The sequence below is a fragment of the Cucumis melo genome, chromosome 10, assembly GCF_025177605.1.
Source record: "Cucumis melo cultivar AY chromosome 10, USDA_Cmelo_AY_1.0, whole genome shotgun sequence".
Taxonomy (NCBI): domain Eukaryota; kingdom Viridiplantae; phylum Streptophyta; class Magnoliopsida; order Cucurbitales; family Cucurbitaceae; genus Cucumis; species Cucumis melo.
This window is the reverse complement of record NC_066866.1, coordinates 2,039,904-2,060,207: the sequence shown is the minus strand read 5'-3', so window position 1 is coordinate 2,060,207 and position 20,304 is coordinate 2,039,904. Positions and strand designations below refer to the sequence as shown.

Genomic DNA, 20,304 nt, shown 5'->3' with positions numbered 1-20,304 from the left:
GTGAATTAATGATGAGAAGGTGTTTGGAGACGAGAATAGGGTAAAAATTATTCGAGAATATAAGAATTTCACATTATATCCCAATGTTTGTTTGTATTATAATGTTTGGTTTGACTCAGGTTTGACCAGCCTTCAATTTGGAAGATTCAAAAATTCAATTCATACATTAAGGATAAATATTAGGGTACGTGGGGGAGAATGATGGATAAACTAAATTCTTCCTTGGCATATCCTCATAAATGCTCTTGTACTGCCACACACAAGTTAAGAAATAATTATACTAATAATAATTATAATAATGTTAAAAGGAGATTCCTAGGGAATTGGATTCCTATGATGGATTGGAATTATGTATAATTTTGAACCAAGGAAATCCAATTCCAATAAGTGGGGTTCAATTAGGCAACCCACTTCATTATGTAATATAATTTGAAAAATTCCCTTTTGGATTTTTCATCATCTCTTCAAATCTTACATTTTAAGCTTTTTTTCTTTTTCTTTTTTTTTTATGAGACTTCAAATGCTTTCTCTCTTAATTGCGAAAATATTAGAATATCCTATGAGATAAACAAAGGATGGTGTATTTCTTTCTTATTATCCTCCGAATTGAATCTAAAATCATATATGTTTCATTGAATACTAAAAATTGGTGTGTTTCATAAACAATTAAAAGACTCACGAATAGTATATAAAAGTTATTCGAGATACGTTTCTTTATCATAGAACTCTCTCGACCAAAGATTTTTAATCCATGACTTCATTTCATGCTTTAAATACAAAGGATCAACAAAGTTTTAAGATTCTTGAAGGGAAAATTACTTTAGGATTTATTAAAAAAGTATACATATTTTTATTGTAACGACCCAACTCTTTATACTAAGCTGAGGTCGTTACTAAAAAGAAACAATGACAAGAGACACTTTTTGAAACGAGGGAAGAATAAATTTTCATTAAAAACGGAATATTAAAACACTGAAACATAAACGCGGAAGCAAAACTGAGTATAAACTGATGAGGCGCTCGCCAGCTTTCCTCTACCTTTACCTTCGCCTGAAATGTTAAACATAGAAAGAGTGAGTATATGTTTATACTCAGTAAGGGACCTACTACTAGTCCCGCTAGGTGTCTGTTAACTTCCCCTAAAAATGGTACCCAATCTCTAGCACGTTCCCGAACACGTGCAACATGCGCTCCCGTAGGAACGAAAATCTGGTCTTCGATGTCCCGGAGGAGCACCTAGGACATGCTGGTCTGTAGTGAATCTGGGGGTAACACTAAGACAATCGGGATGCGAGGACCCCGTCGAATCACTCGAATCATATCAATATCCATGCTAGACTGGCGGTCCCGTCGGACTACGCAATCCTAAATAGGTGGTGATCCCAAAGGACACCCATGCAGGTACGACTCTAATAGACAAAGTTAACAGAACACCCTATTCATAGCATGTAGCACAACATAACATCATAACATGGCATGAATATTAATCTTAACGTCTTTGATCATGTGATTAATATATCATACATTAACAATCATCAACATCAATCTACCAGTCATTAACATAACATCAGTCATCAACAATCATCAACATAAAATGACAATCATTATCAATAGCATCAAATTATGCATTTTAGCTACCATCAATGCATAATCATAATTACATGCGGTCTCTTGAATTCAGTTCGAAGGTCTAGTAGAAGAATCTCTTACCTGGAGATTTTAGCCAAACAAGGTACTCCCTAGTTGACAGTAAAAATTCTCCAATTAACTTGATCCTAATCATAAAAGGAAAACTTAGTATCTTAATTAATGAAATTAGCAATTGGCTAACATCAAAAAATTCTCCCAAATTAATTAACTTTCTAAAAAAAGGGTTGAAACCAATTCAACCTTGATTGGGAAAAATCCAAGATTTAAATCTTAAAAAGTTTAGCCAATTGAACCTTTACAGAAACCCCAAATAGATCCAAAATTAAATTAATAAAATATTAATTTAATTTTATTGACTTACCAAGGTTACTCAGATGGAGGTTGAAAAATCCTCTTATCCTTGATGAAAAATTCATCACTTTAAATCTTCAAGCTTCCAAAGAGACCAATTCATCACTTTAAATCCTCAAGCTTCCAAAGAGACCAATCTTAACTTCAACTGATGAGGCGGCGACAACATAGGGTTATCTTAGATAAGAAGATAAAAAACCTTTTTTTTTTCTTTTACTTTCTAATTTAAGCATTCCAATGCTATTTATAGACCCAAATAATAACAATAATATTTATTATTATTATTTCCTTTTCCTTTTTCTTTTAGGATATATATATATATATATATATATAATACCAAAAAAAATATACATATATCTTTATTCCCATTATCTTTCCTAAATAAATGCCTTAATCTTAGGCATTTATAACCATTAGTAATAATAATAATACTTCTTTATTATTATTATTATTCTCTCACCAAAAGCTACAATAAATATATATTTATTTAAACCATTATTCTCTCTTATAAATAAATATATATCTTTTCCGTCCAATCAAATCAACCATCTCTCTCTTATGAATTATCTTCTTTTCCAAACAAATATAATTATATTCCATCATATAATTAACTTCACTTTTCCATATCATTAATTAAATATATATATCTATATATATATACTCAATTAATTACAATTCCACCAAAACCAACTTTTCCCTCCAAAATCTCAAATTAACTTAAATCCTCAATTATTTTAATCAATCAAATCTTTTCCAATAAATCACTTATAACTTAACATGAATTATGATTATCTTTCTACAGAATAATTAATTATTTCCCACAATAATTAATTATTATTTATCTTTCTCCAAAATAATTAATTATCTTCTACAATAATTAATTATTATTTATCTTTCTCTAAAATAATTAATTATCTTCCACAATAATTAATTATTATTTATCTTCTCCAAAGTAATTAATTATCCTTTTACAAATAATTATATTTTCCCAAAATATAATTATTTTACTTTTTCTCCTTTAATAAATATCCTTTCTCCAAAATACAACTATCTTTTCCTTAAATAATTATATTTCAACAAATATAAATATCTTTTCCTTTAACATAATAATTATATATATATTTCCACGTATACATATAATTATCAAATCTCCAACAAACTTTTCACCCTACGGTTTAATTAAATAACGTCCATAATTATTTAATTAAATTCAACTTCAACAACACTAAAAATCCACAACTTTACTTAATCCTCTTAACCTACCATTTAATAAAAACTCAACAAACACCACGTGTCAAAACCTCTAATTAATTAAATATTCATCCAAGAAATATTTAATTAATTTTAATTCCCACATAAATCAAATAATTCTCATTAAATGGATTCAAAATAACGCCCAAAAATTAAATCTAATTAAACAAAATTAAGATAATTAACTCCAAAATTATCTAAATTTTTGGTGCGTTACATTTATTGAAGAATTCTTTTAGATAGAAAAAAAAACTTAAAACTATTTATAAAATATAGAAAAAACATAATTCGAAATATAATATTATTGGATATTTAAATTTTCACCTAACATATTTGTTGTTGATTTTCTTAACAAAACAAAAAAAAAATTGTTTTAATAGAAGAAAAAGAATAATACTTACATAGTAGAAATTTTCTATTAGTCTCAATGAAACTTACAAAATATAGTTTATTTAAAAGAAATATAAGATCAATGATGCTCAATAAATATAGCAACTATATTCAAATTATTACTAAACGAAATTTATCGTCGATGGTCTTTAATATATTTTTATTTTTCTAAATGTTGTTATATACATCCTTATTATTATCTTTTTTAACATTGTTATGTATTATAATTTCTAGTAAAGTTAAGTCCAAATAAACATAGTTCTAACTTATATTCTACTGCTTGTATTTAAAAGCTAACGATTCAATATTTCCACTAATATATTATTCTAATATCTTTAATATATATATATATATATATATATATATATATATATATATAATTAATGTAAGGGTAGTTGGGGACTTCATTAGGCAGCGACAAAAAGAGGTCATTATCAAGGATTATTTATGCGATTTGAAAAGTTTGATGTAATGAAAAGTAGAAAAAGAATTAGTGAAGGAGATGAGAGAAAAATGGGTTATTTGAGAATGAGATAATATGCTTTGGTACGAAAACAGATTATTCAAAGGACTAAGCATATGCTTTTCCTCTTTATATATTACTCCCTCCTAATATATTTGGTTCTAACACATGGTTTTTTAACTCATTTTTTATATATTTTTTTAGAAAAAATTATATCCCAAAATTTTTAAAAAATATTTATAAACATATAACAAAATATCATCATATACTTGTAATATACAACGATACACTATTATCTATATCTATAGATATAATAGTATATCTTGGTCCGTCAATATTTTGTTTTATTTTAATATATTTGAAAATTAACCTTTTTATTAATATTATATGGTTTCTTTTCCAAGGGATTTTCTGAGAGTATATGCTTTCACCTTTGTATCTTCCATGAAATCAATCCTTCACATATATTGTTTTTAATTTTTTTATTTTAAAAAAAAAAATATAGGTTCTAAATTCTCTTTATTTTACTTTCTTTTTCTTTAATGTGAGAGTAGTACTCTAGGGAATTCTTGCAATGAGCACTAAATTTGGAATAGATTGATCACACATTTATTTTTCTTTTTCTAATATGTCTTGTTCTATACTCTCGAATTACGTATTGATTCAATAAATTCAATATCTAATTTATCTTTGAAGTATGGTTATGGGTCGTCAACGAATTATACTCAATGGGTTTCTTTTTTCTTTTTAAATAAGATGAATGAATTATTTTATTAATTATTGATTGATTTTAAGATGAAAAATCTACTTGGAAATGGAAGAATAATAATGAGAAAGGAATTTTTTTGGTACGTACATTTTGAAAATTGGTATTGGGAATTAGACAAGGATGAACATGCATGCATTTTTTATACACGTTCTACTTTGGTTGGACGTACAATTGCTAAGTATACATCATGCAATTTAAGATATATTCTTGATTTTTGTGTCCACTTTTTTATTCAAGGAATTTCTCTTTTAACCTAACTATAATTCTCCATATGGTTAGATTTTTCACGCACTAAAATTAAAATATAAATATAACACTTGAAACTTTAAGTGTGTAAAAGTAATTAATTATATTACTTAACTTGAACTCCATCATAGGTTTTGAATAACATTCATACCATATTACATCCTTTTCTTTATTGTATTAAAATTAGGAGAGGAAAAGAAGAAAAAGGTTTGCAATGTTTTTGTTTATTATAAACTAATGAATGGATAAATATATGAAGGGATTTGGATTCTTGAAATTGGCATACACGTGTAAAGAAGGTTTTATAGGAATCACAATCTTTCTTCCATAGTTGATTGAAGAAGAAGATATCAAAAGCTAACACAATTCCATAATTCTACCCTTCCTAACCACAAGATTTAGTACCCCATTTGGTCCCCCAGTTTTATATGTAAATTTCATTTTCCATTTTTCAGATTTTCATTATTTCTTCTCTTCTTTTTTTTTTCTTTCAATTTGTATACAAATTAATTATTCACCACTTTTTTTTATAATTTTTTCTGGCTTGTATATTTAGGTCAATATATAATTCTACAAAGGTTTATATTGTATAATAATTATTGTATAATCAATTTCATATTAAGTTTAATCCCCAAATTTTAAAAAATTTAACTAAAAAATTAATTTTGACTCTAGTATAAAATAGTCTATTTTTTTCGTATCCAAAGATCTAACTTACCTTACGTTAAAAACAATTTAGGCTTTTGAAGTTTTGAAGAGCCATTTTTATATCTCAATTAATTCCTTCAATTTGAGTAAAAATGCAAAGGAAATTAAATCGATTGAAATCACCATATTTGTTCTGTGTGAAGTAATTAATGACATTAATTAGTCAAACATTCAAGTTTCTAATGAAACACAAAACATAAGTCAAACTTATTGTCCTAGGAAGTCAACTCATGTAAGCTTATGGAATATATTTGCACAACTTACCTATTTTAAACTTTACAATAATAACATTAATAATTAGAAGAAAGATTATTATTTATATTTATTCAATTCCATTGTGTTTTATTGTTGATTGATATTTTAGTATATTTTGTTAAAGAAATATATATATATATATATATATATATTTACTATATTTGAAAATTGTAGTGATAATGATAATAATATAATATAAAGGAAGGAGGGGTGGGTTTGACGTTTTAGTTTCGTGTACGATTCCACGGAGTCAATCATGATCATGACTCCTCTCATACGATGCTTTTCACCCTCCACCAAAATCTATCGTCAAAATTATTATGTTTTATAATACCTCCAATATCATTTTCATATATTTATTTTTAAGAAAACAAATTATAGCATGAAAATATATTTCATTAATTTATAGTAAAAAAGTTATTCAGTAATATAAAGTTTTTGAAAAAAAAAATAAATTAAAGTCTAAGCGTACAAAATTAATAGCCTTTATAAAAAGCGTTATATATTATTAATTTAAAAATCAAATTTCTTCGAATTATTATTAACTCATACATAGTTTATAATTCCTTTCGTTGAAATACGTACTTTTACAAATGCATAATTATTTGTACAATAAATTATTTGATTGATTATTTCAAATTTAGAAAACCAGAATAATTTAAGAAAATGGAATTAATTCTTTAATTATGTCAAATAAAAATTTATGTAAATTATGAGAATAATGTCCATTTCTAGAGATCATAATAGATGACTTCAAAATGGTAGTCTTTCAATTACTTATGTCTACTTTTCTATATATATATATATATATATATATATATATATATATATATATATATATATATATATATATATATATATATATTAAAATTTAATTAGGTATTAAAGCATATATATATATATGTTTCGTATTTATAATATAATTAAAATGTTTAACTTTATTGGGATGTGGATATTTTTATATAAAACTTGTTTGTAATTTAAAATGGGGACGTGATATGATTTGAATTTGTGAAATTAAAGTGAAAACTATTGAGAAAAATAATTAACCCAACCAAAGAAAGACATAAACACAAAGGCCTTTATAATTAACAAACCCTCCTTTTTTTTATTAATAAAGGAATTATTATTTCATATCTGTTTTCTTTTTCCTTACTCCAAAATTTTCATTTTCATACACTAACACACAAACTTTCAAAACTTCCCACAAACTTTTCCACTTAGTCAATAGAAAAATACCCCTAATTAATTACAAACATTAATGTGTGTATATATATATATATATAGCCTATACATTCTAAAGACTTAGTTACAATTTTAACTTTTTCTTTTTGTCCTTGGATATTAAAATGTTATCACTTAGCTTGATGAGTTATGAATTTTGTTACTATGAAATTGGAAGATTATGAGTCAAAAAATGAGTAGAGATACTAAAGCTCTCATACGTGTTATAAAAAACCTAATTTCATAAACTTTCTTATCAAGATTAGAGACTTTTTCACCATATGGGTGTATCAAAGTCATTGAATGTAAGTTAAAACTTGCATTCAACTTCTCACAACCTAATTTCATAACTAATGTTTATGTTTGGATATGCAAAATAATCAACGTCTGAAAGTTAAGAGAATGTATTTGATTTACCAATTTGTATATAGAATTCAAAACTAGAAAACTAAAATACAAAACTTAGCATGAAAGTTAAAAAGAGGGGGTTTTTTTTAAAAAAAAATAAAAAGAAAAAGAAAATGAGGAAAGGACATATTTGTATGAGTAAAAATAAACAGAAAGAAAAAGAGAAAAAAGGGAAAGGAGTCAAAAGGGGGAAGCAATTTTATAATAATAAAACCAAACACATTTGTGTAATGCAATTGAAGAAAAGTGGAAGATACCAATAATTGAGTTTGAGGCTATTTTGGTTTTATTTACCCATTTTTGTGTTCATTGGATTGGACGGTGAATCAAACACCCCTTTACTTTCTCTTTCCTTCTTCTACCAATCAAACACATACTTTTCCTTTACTTTCTTTTCTTTTCTTTTCTTTTCTTTTCTTTTCTTTTCTTTTCTTTTCTTTTCTTTTCTTTTCTTATATATACATATATATATATATATAAATCATAATCAAAAAAAAAAAAAAAAAAGAGGAAAATAATAATAATAATAATAAGTAAAGAAAGGGGGGAAAAAAGAGGGGTTAAAAAGAAGAAGATCAAAAAAGGAGAGAAGTAAAGAGGAGTTGTATTCCATATGATTTGTGTTTCCCATGCATCATGGCTTTGCATTTGAGTAATGTGTTTTACAACTAATCTTTTTTGTATTCGCCCATTCACTTTCCTTCTTTTCTTAATGTGAAACTGCTCTTTCCATTGAGTTGCCCGATCAAAAAGGTGTCGATAACCAAAGTTTGAGTTTATAATGTCGGTTTTTTGTTTCTCATTACTTGCTCTTTAAAATATATCTATGGTTTGCTTTTAGAGTGATTTGAAATTGAACGAGAAATCTCTTTGTTCTTAATAAATACTAATTTGTGACCTTTAGATCCTTCACATTGATCAAGGTGAATTTTTGAGGCCATTAGATTGACCACGTAAAAACCCAAATTATCAAAAAAAAAAAAAAAAAATCTTAAATCAAGTGAGTTGTGAGATAAAATAGAAAGAGCTTTTTCTTACGGGAGAGTTTGCTATTCTTAAGAAAAAAAAAAGTTTATAGCTTTTTCTATCTTTGTTTGTAGTATTTACCCTAATTTATTTAAGGGGTTTTCACGTAAAACTGTTATGTGTTATTCTCTCTCGTCTTCTTCTTCATCTATTTTAGTTGCAATATTTGTCTATTTAGTTATAATTCTTTCGTGATAATGATCAACAATAGTAAGATTCATACGAGTATGATGTTAAATTATTCTTATTTATTTATTAAGAGAGAGGAGAATGTTAAATTGGACCATTAGGGGCTTTGTATGTGTTATTTGGGCCTAAAGCCCCAATAAGGTTTGATTAAAAAGCAGGATTATATTTCAAATTTGGAACGAATTGCTATATCCCATCTTCTAACTTCTTCTCTATGAAATCACCACATAGAAGAAGTTAGGTATTCATGTGATTGTTTCATGCAAATAATTTAAATACTATAAAGTTTATTTTTATTTCAATCATTTAGATATTCATGCATGTTATTTTATTTATATTCACTTGATTATCATTATTATTTGTTGTATTAGTTTATAGATCTTAATTCTTTCTTTTGCTTCTTGATTTATTTAATAAGATAGATAATAAAGTTATTATGTATTAATTTCAAAAAATGAAATCACGTAAAGAACAATTATGATATACAAAAGTTTAATTTATTGTACTTTTAAAACTATTCACTTATAAATTATTTTTATTGAATTATAAAATCCCCTATCAACAAAATTTTTGGATCCATCACTCAATTAAATTAACCGTTTAAGAAAACAATTGTTAAAGGTCGAAAGGTTTTACTATTATATAATCATACCTTGTTTGTAAGTGATTTTAAAATGATTAAAATGTTTTTAAAAATAAAAAAGAAATTAAAATAATTTAGTCACTCAAGATATCATCAAAAATGATTTTGAAATTAGAATGAGTAATAAAAACAAAAACAACCAAAGAAAAGATGAGAAATGCCAACTGTTCCAAAGTCAAAGCCGTCAACGAAATGTAAGATGAAACGTGGCAAAATCCTGATGGTTCCTTCACAAGCCACGATACCAACCCCCTTCCGATCTTCTCTGTTACTCTCTCTCATTCCCCGATCTTAAAACTTTTCGGGCGGCCTCTACCAATTTGACCGCCCGGATCTCCGCTCCGACGGCCAACAAACAACGGAAAGAGATTTTTTTTTTCCCGCAGCCCTTCCTTGTCTCCGGCGTTTCACTTTCCTCGCCTGCAAGGATGCCGTCGCCTCCGATCCTACCTATCACCCAGCCTCCTTCTCCGTCTCCATTTTCCTCTGGAGGCTCCGTCGCCAATTCGATTATGGCAACTACATCTACTGCCGTAGACATTATGGTGCTTAAAGAAGACGATGAACATAGGACTGGAGTTCTTGTTTCTCCATTGTTCGATGACGATAGGTCAATAGCTCATAAGCCCCTTCTTCCTAGGACTTCAAGCTATGCCTCCTCCACATCAACTTCCTCCTCCGGCAGCACTATGTACAAGCAGAAGCGGAGGCGAGTCAAGAGTGAAGAATTTTTATCCTTTCTCTCAGGTGACGGCCGCCACCAGACTGTTGATCATGATGTGGAGAATGCCGATGTTGAGAGAGCTGAAAGATTTCTACTGACCCGTTTCGGTTTGAAACTCTCGAAATACATTCGGTAAAATTCCTAATTTATTGTCCTTTGTCTCCTTGGTTTGTTCTCTACTATTGTTTTAGTTGGTGGGATGGCGTTAAGAGATCAGTTTCTTGATCCAATCCTCTTCTTGATTCTGATTCGCGTAGAAAAATCAAGATTCATGGATATAAATTGATAGACCAAAATCTACAATCTCAGCTTTGGTAGATATTTAAGTTATATATCATCATCATCAGATTCTCTTATTGATTGGCTTATGAAGTTCGAGATTATACAACTTATTTTGATTATTCAGGGTAGCATTTAGATGGATTGCAAGATTTCTGGCACTTGGTTGCTATTCATTTTTTCTTCTTCCAGGTTTTCTTCAAGGTGAATTAAGATTCTTGTAGATTGTTATATTTATTTATGCAATGTCAGTTAAAGTTAACTGATATTTTCCACCCATTTGCTGGTTTGATCATGGTGAACTTTGTTACTTGCAGTTGGTTATTATTATTTCTCTTCCAGTCAGATACGCAGAAGTATACCCTATGGTGATAAACCAAGGAATAAGTGAGGAACCAATAAAGGATATATATATTTCTCTTATGTGAATTTAAGATGAAAGTGCTGGTTGGAACTTCATTTTTATATGTTGAGGCATTAAATTTTCTGGTACAGGTTGGATCTTTATCTTCCAAGACATATTGACGGCCCAAAGCCAGTTGTTGCATTTATCACTGGTGGGGCTTGGATTATTGGGTAAGCAGTGGAAATTATTATGAATATGACGATAGAGTGGAGAAAGGGTTGTAGTAAAACAACTTATACTATTGTGTTTGTTCTTGCAGCTACAAAGCTTGGGGTTGTCTTTTAGGACAACAATTATCAGAAAGAGATGTCATTGTAGCATGCATCGATTACAGGTAATTTGGTATTAATATTGATATAACCATCATTGTCAAATGTTCATCTCACCAAATGAAATTGTTTTTCAGTGTAGTTAATGATAAATTATACATACTTTTGATGTAGAAATTTTCCTCAGGGAACTATGAGTGATATGATTGATGATGCTTCCCAAGGTATCTCGTTCTTGTGTAATAACATTAGAGAATTTGGAGGCGATCCAAACAGGTAATGTCTTAACTTTTTAACTTAAAAGTTTTGATTAAGTTGAGTCGTAGGTGCATTTAATCATTTTGTTGCAAAGGTGGTTAATCATGAGAGTGTGGAGAGTTCGTGTCCTTGAGAGTTAGTCGGTATCTTGTTTTAAAATCATAGAAGAGTGGAGAGAGATGTCTTTATGTCTTTGTATAGACTGCTGCTCCACCAGAAAGAAGAAATGGGGAAATTCCTGAAGAAAGCGAGATAACAGTGAACGGGAACGATCAATCAAATTAAGGCTCTCTTTTCCCAACCCCCATCAAATATTTAGGGTATTTCGGCATCGATGAATTTGATGAGGGGAGAAAGCTTTGGAGACGAGTTCAAACAATTTGGAAGAAGGCGTTTCCTGTTATCACATAAACTTGAAGAATAGGAAAAAGTAACAAATCAAAAACAGGATTTCGAGCTGGGAAAATGAGGTGTTTGTCTTCGTTTCAGATGTTCATGGGTTGGGTCGAACAATAAAAAAACAATTGTCAAAATTTAACATGCAGTTACCGAAAATGGAGCAGGAAGGCAGATCGATGATGAAAACGATGAACATGAGAAAGTGTAAGGTCATAGAGCGAGTTTATTTGATAGTCGATTAAGGAGAAATAAACATGTAGTTGGTAAAATATTTTAATGTAGCATTGGGACGAGGAAAATGGTCAAGAAGATTATAATAATCTCCATTGATCGAAGCATTGGTGGGGCTAGCCCTGTTGTCGATAGTGTGTGAGAAAGCTGGATGAAAGTCCAAACTTTTTAGAAGAGATTAAAGAGAAAACTAAGCCCCTTAACGTATATTGCTGTAATTTTCTACTTCAAATTCTTAGCCTTATCTATCACCATTCAGTTGTACTGATTGTGAAACCCTGTTCTTGTTTCTTTTCTTCAAGAATTTATCTAATGGGTCAGTCAGCTGGAGCACATATAGCTGCCTGCACGCTTTTGGAGCATGCAATGAAAGAGGTTCGCAAAGTAGAAAGTATCTCTTGGAGTGTGTCCCAGATCAAAGCTTATTTTGGTTTGTCAGGAGGGTGAGTATTTCTACCACTATGGATTCAAGAGTTTGGAGTAAAAAGGGTATGCTTTGGCATTCTCTTCTATAATAATGTTCTATCTGTTCTCATCATTTGACGTGCTGTGATTTTGTAATCATTTTCTTCTTTGCATGTAAGCAGGTATAATTTGCTCAATCTGGTAGATTACTTTCACTCTCGAGGTCTATCTCGTTCTCTGTTTCTAAGGTATTACTATTAGAGGTTCATCCACAAAATTATATTACCATCCATGCATAATTTTGAATTTTTTTACAACGTAAATCACATACTTCATTGCAGCATAATGGAAGGAGAACAATCCTTGAAACGATTTTCACCTGAGTTAATGATCTTGGAAGAACCCAACATAGGAGCAGCAGTCTCGATTCTTCCTCCCATCATTTTATTCCATGGAACAGCAGACTATTCTATACCATCAGATGCTAGGTACATAATGTTAGAATACCACCAGACAAGAACACTCAAAAACAACAAAGAACATATGAAAACACTAAAGAGAGTATTAGCAATAAGAATAATGAAACTACAGTTATACCTTAGCCTTTCTAGAAGGTTACTCTTGCAAAATTTTCACGATGGAAAGAACTACCAAATTTTTCACACCTTAGTCCCAACCCAATCCCTTTGTTCATAACTAAAAGGCCTAACAAACTGACTATGTAATAACTAATATGTCCTTCTAATAACCATACTAATAATCCTGATATTTCTCTAATTAAGGGTGGAGTTTTTTAGCTAAGCCAAACCATATACCTAACACTGATATAAATAATTGCTTAAACTCCAAAAAGTTCTCTCCTAAATTTAAAGCATTTCTTGTATTTCAAGTAGTTTTGTTGCAATGCAGTAAAACTTTTGCTGAGACGCTTCAAAGCGTTGGAGTGAAAGCCGAAACATTTTTCTACGAAGGAAAGACACATACAGATGTATTTGTTCAGGTAAAAGAACATCTTAGATTCATTGACAGCCTTGTTTACAACAATCGCATGAAGTAGTAATATAATGTTTGCCTGTTCGAACAGTTCCTTTTCTTGGTTTTTCCAATAACCTTAATCTTTGTGTTTATCCAGGATCCATTGAGGGGTGGGAGAGATCAAATGTTTGAAGATCTTGTTGCTATCATCCATGCCAATGACGCGGAAGCGCTGGCAAAAGATGCGGTAGCACCTCCAAGAAGACGATTTGTACCCGAGATTATGTTGACGTTGGCTCGTACTGTTAGCCCCTTCTAACAACATCATTATCATCGATAAAACTACATCCCCATGTGAAATTTAGTCTCCCTCTCGTCTTATTTGCGGTTCATTTCTCGTAGCTGACCAATGGAGGAAAGACAAATTTAGCATTCAAATATTTTTTTATAAACTTATTTACATAAATATTCTGGAAATCATGGAAAGTATTTACAAATATAGCAAAATTTCATAATTCTATGATACACATCACTAACAAACCACAAACTACAAACCACAGTAGAAGTTTTATAAGACCAATAGAATTTGAAATTTTATTATAATTATAAATATTTCCATATATTATACTATATTTAAAAACAACACTAAATATTTATCGAATGAACACTCCAAAACTAAAATCAAACGTAGAAAAAAAGCTAAATTCATTTCATTCTTCTCATAAACATATCATTATATCTGAATTTTTTGAACTTGAACTTCTTCAACCCTTCTTTTCCATTCTAAAATTCTTTCATCCTTAATTTTTGATATCATATAAAAAAGGTGTTTTGATATTTTTCTAAGATTAGAGGCTACAAAATCGTGAAATTTTTATTTGCCCACAAATTAAATTATGACTTCTCCGTCAACTTGAATAGTTGGGGCACCACCATGCTAAGACCATTAAACAAAATATGTTCTAAAGATAGATTTAGATTGAGTGATACTTTCACAAAACCTTTTAAATTTGATATTGTACTTTGTAGAATATATTTTTGTTTAATTAGTCAAATTTGATCACACCACAATTAATTAAACATAGTTTTTGTTTAGAATAATCTCGTACTAAGATATGTCTTATTATAAAAGTTCAGATTTCATTTATCCATCAACATGGTTTGACCCTTCCCAATAAATTTTAGTTAATTAATTAACTTTATTTGATTTCAAATCAATACTAATTTGTTGTTTTAGTTCCTACGACTCTTTTTAAGATTACAAGTATGATTGAGGACAATGAATGAGATCAACAAAAGTGAGAATAAATATATATATATATATATATATATATATATATATATTTCTGTTGAAAGAGATGTGGCCAAAGGAGAAATAGAGCACTCAACTCAAACGTTAACCAGAAGCCGTCGTTATTGACAAGAGATTAAAAGATAAAATTATGGTTATTTGCGTTACCGTTATTAAGTTCGTGCAAATATAACAATTAAATTCAAAACATTATCAAACATAACAACATGGTAAAGTAATTACAAATATAGTAAAATCTGTCAAAATCTATTATTGATAAATCGTGTTACAATTATTGGAATACCATCATCCATTGATGCACTGTTACGATAGCCAGTGATTTAGGCTTACAATTTTGAAAAATGCTTTTTGAACATGCAGTTGTGGAATGTTTGATTCTGTCATTAGATTGAGTGTCAAATTGGACCAAAGAGAAAATATGGAGATGTAATTTACGTGTATATATATATATGAAAATTGATTGAAAGAGTCAAATATTATACACTTTTGTTGAGTATAATCCAAATGGTTAGTCATTTCATTTCATTTGTGATTCCTAACTTTGATTTTTCTGACGTCTCATTGCTGTCAGCATTAGGTCTATAAAGTCCAAACCCCATTGTGATTTTGATTTATGCTTCAAATTTGACCCAAAAATTATATATAATAACATGACCAAATTTTATATTAATGTCGAAAGCTATTTTTAAAAATTTATGAAATGCAACCTATACAAATTAAGTATTCAATATTTATAATATATTAAGGTTAGTATGTTAGTATGACATTCTTTTTGTTGTTGAAATCTTGAAAAATATCGAATAAATTTGTAGAACGTCAATTACAAAAAAAAAAAAGTAGAATAATCGATGACAAAATTGAAATTAGCAATGTCATCATTAGTAATAGCACAATGCAATGGTTTAAATTGTATAATTTTTAAGAAGTGTTTAGGGAGTTGGAATGTTATTGGAATTACTGAAAGTTACAAGGACGTTGAATATATGTCTATAAAACAAAAAAGATCGTAAAAAGTAAAAACAATAATAAATAAAATTTAATTAAAAATTATCGAGGCAAACTAAATTTAATATTACAAATTCTTAAAAGTCAAATATTGAATCACAACTAAATTAGAAAAGAGTCAACTACCATTTAATTCTTTTTCTATTTTTTATATATTTCAAAAAGAATTTATTTTTCCACCTTGCCATTATCATAAATTCATTTATTTCATCTTTTAAAAAAATATTTTTATTTTTTATTTAAGAAGTATGTAAATTTTCTAAAGGAATTAAGAAAAATAAAATTAGTTTTTCAAACTATTTATCTCATTTGAAATAATCAAACCTATGTACTAAGATAAGAGATAGAATTTCACTACTTTAGAAGAATAAATGTGATGACTTTGCACTTGTGTGGGTCAATATTGGAACAATAGGGTTGTCGCATGTTTAATGTGTCAAGTTGTCTCGTAACTAAAATATTTGGTCCGTAAACATTAAATTACTTTTGGACTTAGGTGGAGGGTTTGAGGGTCGCACCCCATTTATTCAAAAGTATAATCATTTAATTTTCGTACCTTTTAAATTAAGTTTATAAACATGATCTTGAACTATCTCATTATTTGATTAATTTGTTTTTTACTTTTTATGAATGATTTCAAATTTATACGAAATCTTTTAAATTCAAAAAAGAAAAAGGTTTTTAACGTATTTTGTTTTTAGAATTTGGTTGAGAGGATTCGAATATTTCTTTTTGCATAAACAAAAAAAGTTGTTGCAATGAAAATCGAAGAAAATAAAAAACTAAAGCTTTGATTAGTAGCATTTTAGCTTTTTGTCTTTTTTTTCATATTTACGTTTGTGTTTCTAATAATTTCTTACTCGTCATGTTTATATTAGCAAATTTTCGACACATCACAAAGCTTTTGGAGATAAGTTTTTTCATTTTCTTAAAATTAAGTTTATCTTTCATAATCATTCTCACTTTTTTTAGTACATCAGTTAAGTTCTTAGTAAAGTTTCAAAAACAAAAATAACTAGTTTGAAAAACTACTTATTTAAAATTTAAAAACTTGACTTTCATTTCTAAAATATTTAGAGAAAGTAAATAACAAAACAAGAACTTTGATTTCTAGTCCATTCCTCAGCCGACACACAAAGACCACGCGCTCACGCCGTGACAGTTCGAGCAATCCACCACTTTAATTTTCAAAAGACTACGAGTAAAAAATCAAATGATTTATCAAACACAACTTTTTTTTTCCTAGAGTTAAATTTCAATAAATAAATAAATAAATAAAAGTAATAAGTGAATATGTTATTTTTTTTAAAAAAAAATAATATATGAAATTGGTGTCCTATCCAAATGAGTATCTTAAAAATTAAACTTATCCCATTTCGGGAAAAGAAAGAATTTTCCTTAGCACCTTCGTCGGCAATGGCTGCCATTGTGTGGCCTATAAATAACACCACCATCATCCACAAACTTTTACCTTCAAAACTCCATACCATATCATACCCCTCTTCTCTTATCTCTTACACTCTAAGTTTCTTCTCCCATCTTCTAACATCTTCAAACATGGTGTCTGCCGCCGAACAGATTAACTCTCCAACATTAGCCAAAGCAAATGAAGATGATCATGTGGCCGCCCCGCCGTCTCCACAAGTTGCCGTTGCGATCTGCTTGTTGCGTGATAAAAGGATTCTCATGGGACGTCGACTTGTGTCCATTGGAAACTCCAAATATTCTCTCCCAAGCGGACATCTCGAATTTGGTCAGTAGTACTCCATATTCACCTTAAGATCAAGATCATGAGCATATCAAGTATTTATGATTATTAACTTTAAATTTTTAAATGTATAACAGGAGAGAATTTTGAAGAATGTGCCATAAGAGAAATAAAAGAAGAGACAGGTTTAGACATCGGGAAGATCGAGTTTTTAAAAGTGACGAATAATTTGTTCATGGATCAACCAAAACCGGCTGATTACGTGGTAGTGTTCGTACGAGCAGTACTGACGGATCCCACACAAACACCACTCAATCTCGAGCCTGAAAAATGTGATGGATGGGATTGGTATGAATGGGACAATCTTCCTCAGCCCTTGTTTGGTCCTATCAAGAAAATGGTCATGGATGGCTTTAATCCTTTCCCACAATAAGCTAAGCTGCCCATGATTAGGTTCGGTCTAGCTCGCTGAGTTCCGGTCAGGTTAAAATCATAAATATATCTTCGTACTTTATTTCAGGAAATGTATTATAGGGTAATCTTGTTGCTCTTTAAATCACTAATGTTAGTATTAAAATGGATGGAAGAAGGAAAAGGTATCATACTTACTATGACAGTTTTTTCTTCCTTCCTTTCAATTTGAAATGTATACACAACGGTCAAAATATGTCATTTTTCTTGTAATATGTTCCCACTTTTAGATTTTATGTAATATCGAAGTGTTGCAAATTTGAAGAAATTGGTTCTCTTGTGTGATTTTTGTTAGTATAAAAGTTGGGGACAGCTATTTTTTTTATCAAATAAGATTTCTTTTTGTGAAACAGAAAACGGATAAACTTTTTTAGAATCATTTTTAAAGTAGACAATAATATCATATCATTGTAAAGATATTTTAAAAAAATTTCTTATTAACTATATTTATTTATGAATCGTTTAATAATCATTTAGTTTTTTAAATTTAACCCTCGTTTCATCTCTAGAATTTGTGTTTTGTAATATAATTTTTACCTTTTTAAATAAAAAAAAAAAAAAAAACAAATCAAAACTTTAAAACCAAAGAAAAAAAAAAGGGATTTGTAACCACTTTTTAGTTTTTACCAAAATACTTAAAAGAAGAGGTAATTCTGTTGGGTCGGCCCATTGTGCTTATGTGGGCTGGGCTCGGCCCATGAATTAGAGTTCAAAACGAACGGAAGATGAGCTTGAGATGGGCCTGTGAAATTGAACAAATTGAAATTAGTTGGGTTCCATTAGACCAAGTTCTAGTCAGTATTAGAAAATTGGAGTTGACTAATCTGTGTTATTTATTGACTATTTATACATTAAATTTTAAAAAAATTATTAACTGATTAACTATATGTTTGTTGGTGAAGTTTAATTTAATTAGTTCATCTAAATTCTGTTTCAACCTAAAAACTACAAAACTGTGTGACAGTTGTTTGTCAATGGATTTGGTTAGTTCATCTGTGACATCTTTGGTTGCCTCCCATATCAAAAATAAGTGGCCCCATATATGTATATATGTATATGTATATGTATATGTATGTATATATCTTTTTTTCTTTCCTAACACCGTTGACATGAAATTTCATTACTTTTCTCAATGCAATAACGGTTAAAGTTAAAGATTAAAACTCTCGTCTTTAAGATAAAATGCATGGTCAACTACCATTGAGTTAATTTCACAAATCTTCATTTCTTAGATTTTGCTCAAATATCATCTAATTTAACTTTAATATTTTCATCCCAGAAATACCAAAGATACAAATTTGCTTTAAATCTTACTTTTCGGTCAAACATGTATTTTAATTTAATAATTTATTACTAAACAATTGAAGGAGGATTTGATTAATTTTCTAAGTAAACAAAAATGTTTATATACTTATCAAGTCAATTCAACTATTTAATCACACACGTACGATTGATAATTATATCTATCGTAAAAATAAATAAAATATATCATTTATTCTGGTGACTAGTGATATTGTTTATCTCATAATAGTCCATTTCAATTATACAACACAAATTTTGAAAAGATTAATTTCAACATGGTTTACATATGCATAAAGCATATTTTATCTTTTTCAAGTATGCAAATAACATTTCTTGTAACTCAACCAATAAATAATAATAATAATAATAATATAGACTTTCTTCCCCCACTTTGTTGAAACTTGGCTTTGTTTGTAAATAAAATAACATAAAGATAGTACAATGGATACAAAATTATTCAAATGATTTGATATTGAGGTATCTATGATTTGATTTTTATATATATATATATATATATATAAAGAAAATAGTTGAAAACCTAGGGATCAACAAACAAAATCCTATAAATTCCAAAGTTTATTTTATTTAAAAAAAAAAAAAAAAAGAAGAAGAAGAAAAAGAAAAAGAGAGAAAGAGAGTGGTAGGTGATAGGGTTATGCCAATTTCTCAGCCTTTTTTAAGCTTTTGTTTAATGTGTGTTTATTGGCTCAATGCTTTACCAAATTTCCATTTGTTTTCTCTCTTCTTTCTCTTGACATTCAGGACAGTGCTTCTGAGCTGTTTGTCTCATGCAGTCTCAACATTTTTCTTTCTCACCTCTTATTTCATTTTGTCCTTTCATATATATATATATATATATATATATATATATATATATATATATATACATGTTTGAAAATAACGTTGTCTAATCTTAACCTTTGACCATGTCTATGACTTTTGAGATGGGTTTAACCAACAAACTTACACTAAGGTGAAAATTTGAAC

General features: G+C 28.8%; 2 protein-coding genes across 3 annotated transcripts; both read left to right on the top strand.

The window, feature by feature from the left end:
• Positions 1-9,823: 9,823 nt before the first annotated feature.
• LOC103489235 (isoprenylcysteine alpha-carbonyl methylesterase ICME) lies at positions 9,824-14,016 on the top strand. 2 transcript variants are annotated; one of them, XM_008448311.3, is made up of 11 exons: positions 9,834-10,429; positions 10,704-10,780; positions 10,894-10,963; positions 11,072-11,152; positions 11,242-11,316; positions 11,426-11,527; positions 12,442-12,582; positions 12,727-12,792; positions 12,886-13,032; positions 13,454-13,544; positions 13,677-14,016. In XM_008448311.3, exons 1-11 carry the CDS (start codon positions 10,002-10,004, stop codon positions 13,836-13,838), a joined length of 1,440 nt encoding a protein of 479 aa, XP_008446533.3. In that variant the 5' UTR covers positions 9,834-10,001; the 3' UTR covers positions 13,839-14,016. The 2 variants fall into 2 exon arrangements, with proteins under 2 accessions (XP_016900314.2, XP_008446533.3); XM_017044825.2 differs by lacking the exon at positions 12,886-13,032 and having other exon boundaries at positions 9,824-10,429.
• Positions 14,017-17,209: 3,193 nt separating this feature from the next.
• LOC103489236 (geranyl diphosphate phosphohydrolase-like) lies at positions 17,210-18,341 on the top strand. The gene is made up of 2 exons (XM_008448312.3): positions 17,210-17,589; positions 17,682-18,341. The coding sequence occupies exons 1-2, from the start codon at positions 17,253-17,255 to the stop codon at positions 17,975-17,977; spliced, it is 633 nt and encodes a 210-aa protein (XP_008446534.2). The 5' UTR covers positions 17,210-17,252; the 3' UTR covers positions 17,978-18,341.
• Positions 18,342-20,304: the final 1,963 nt, after the last annotated feature.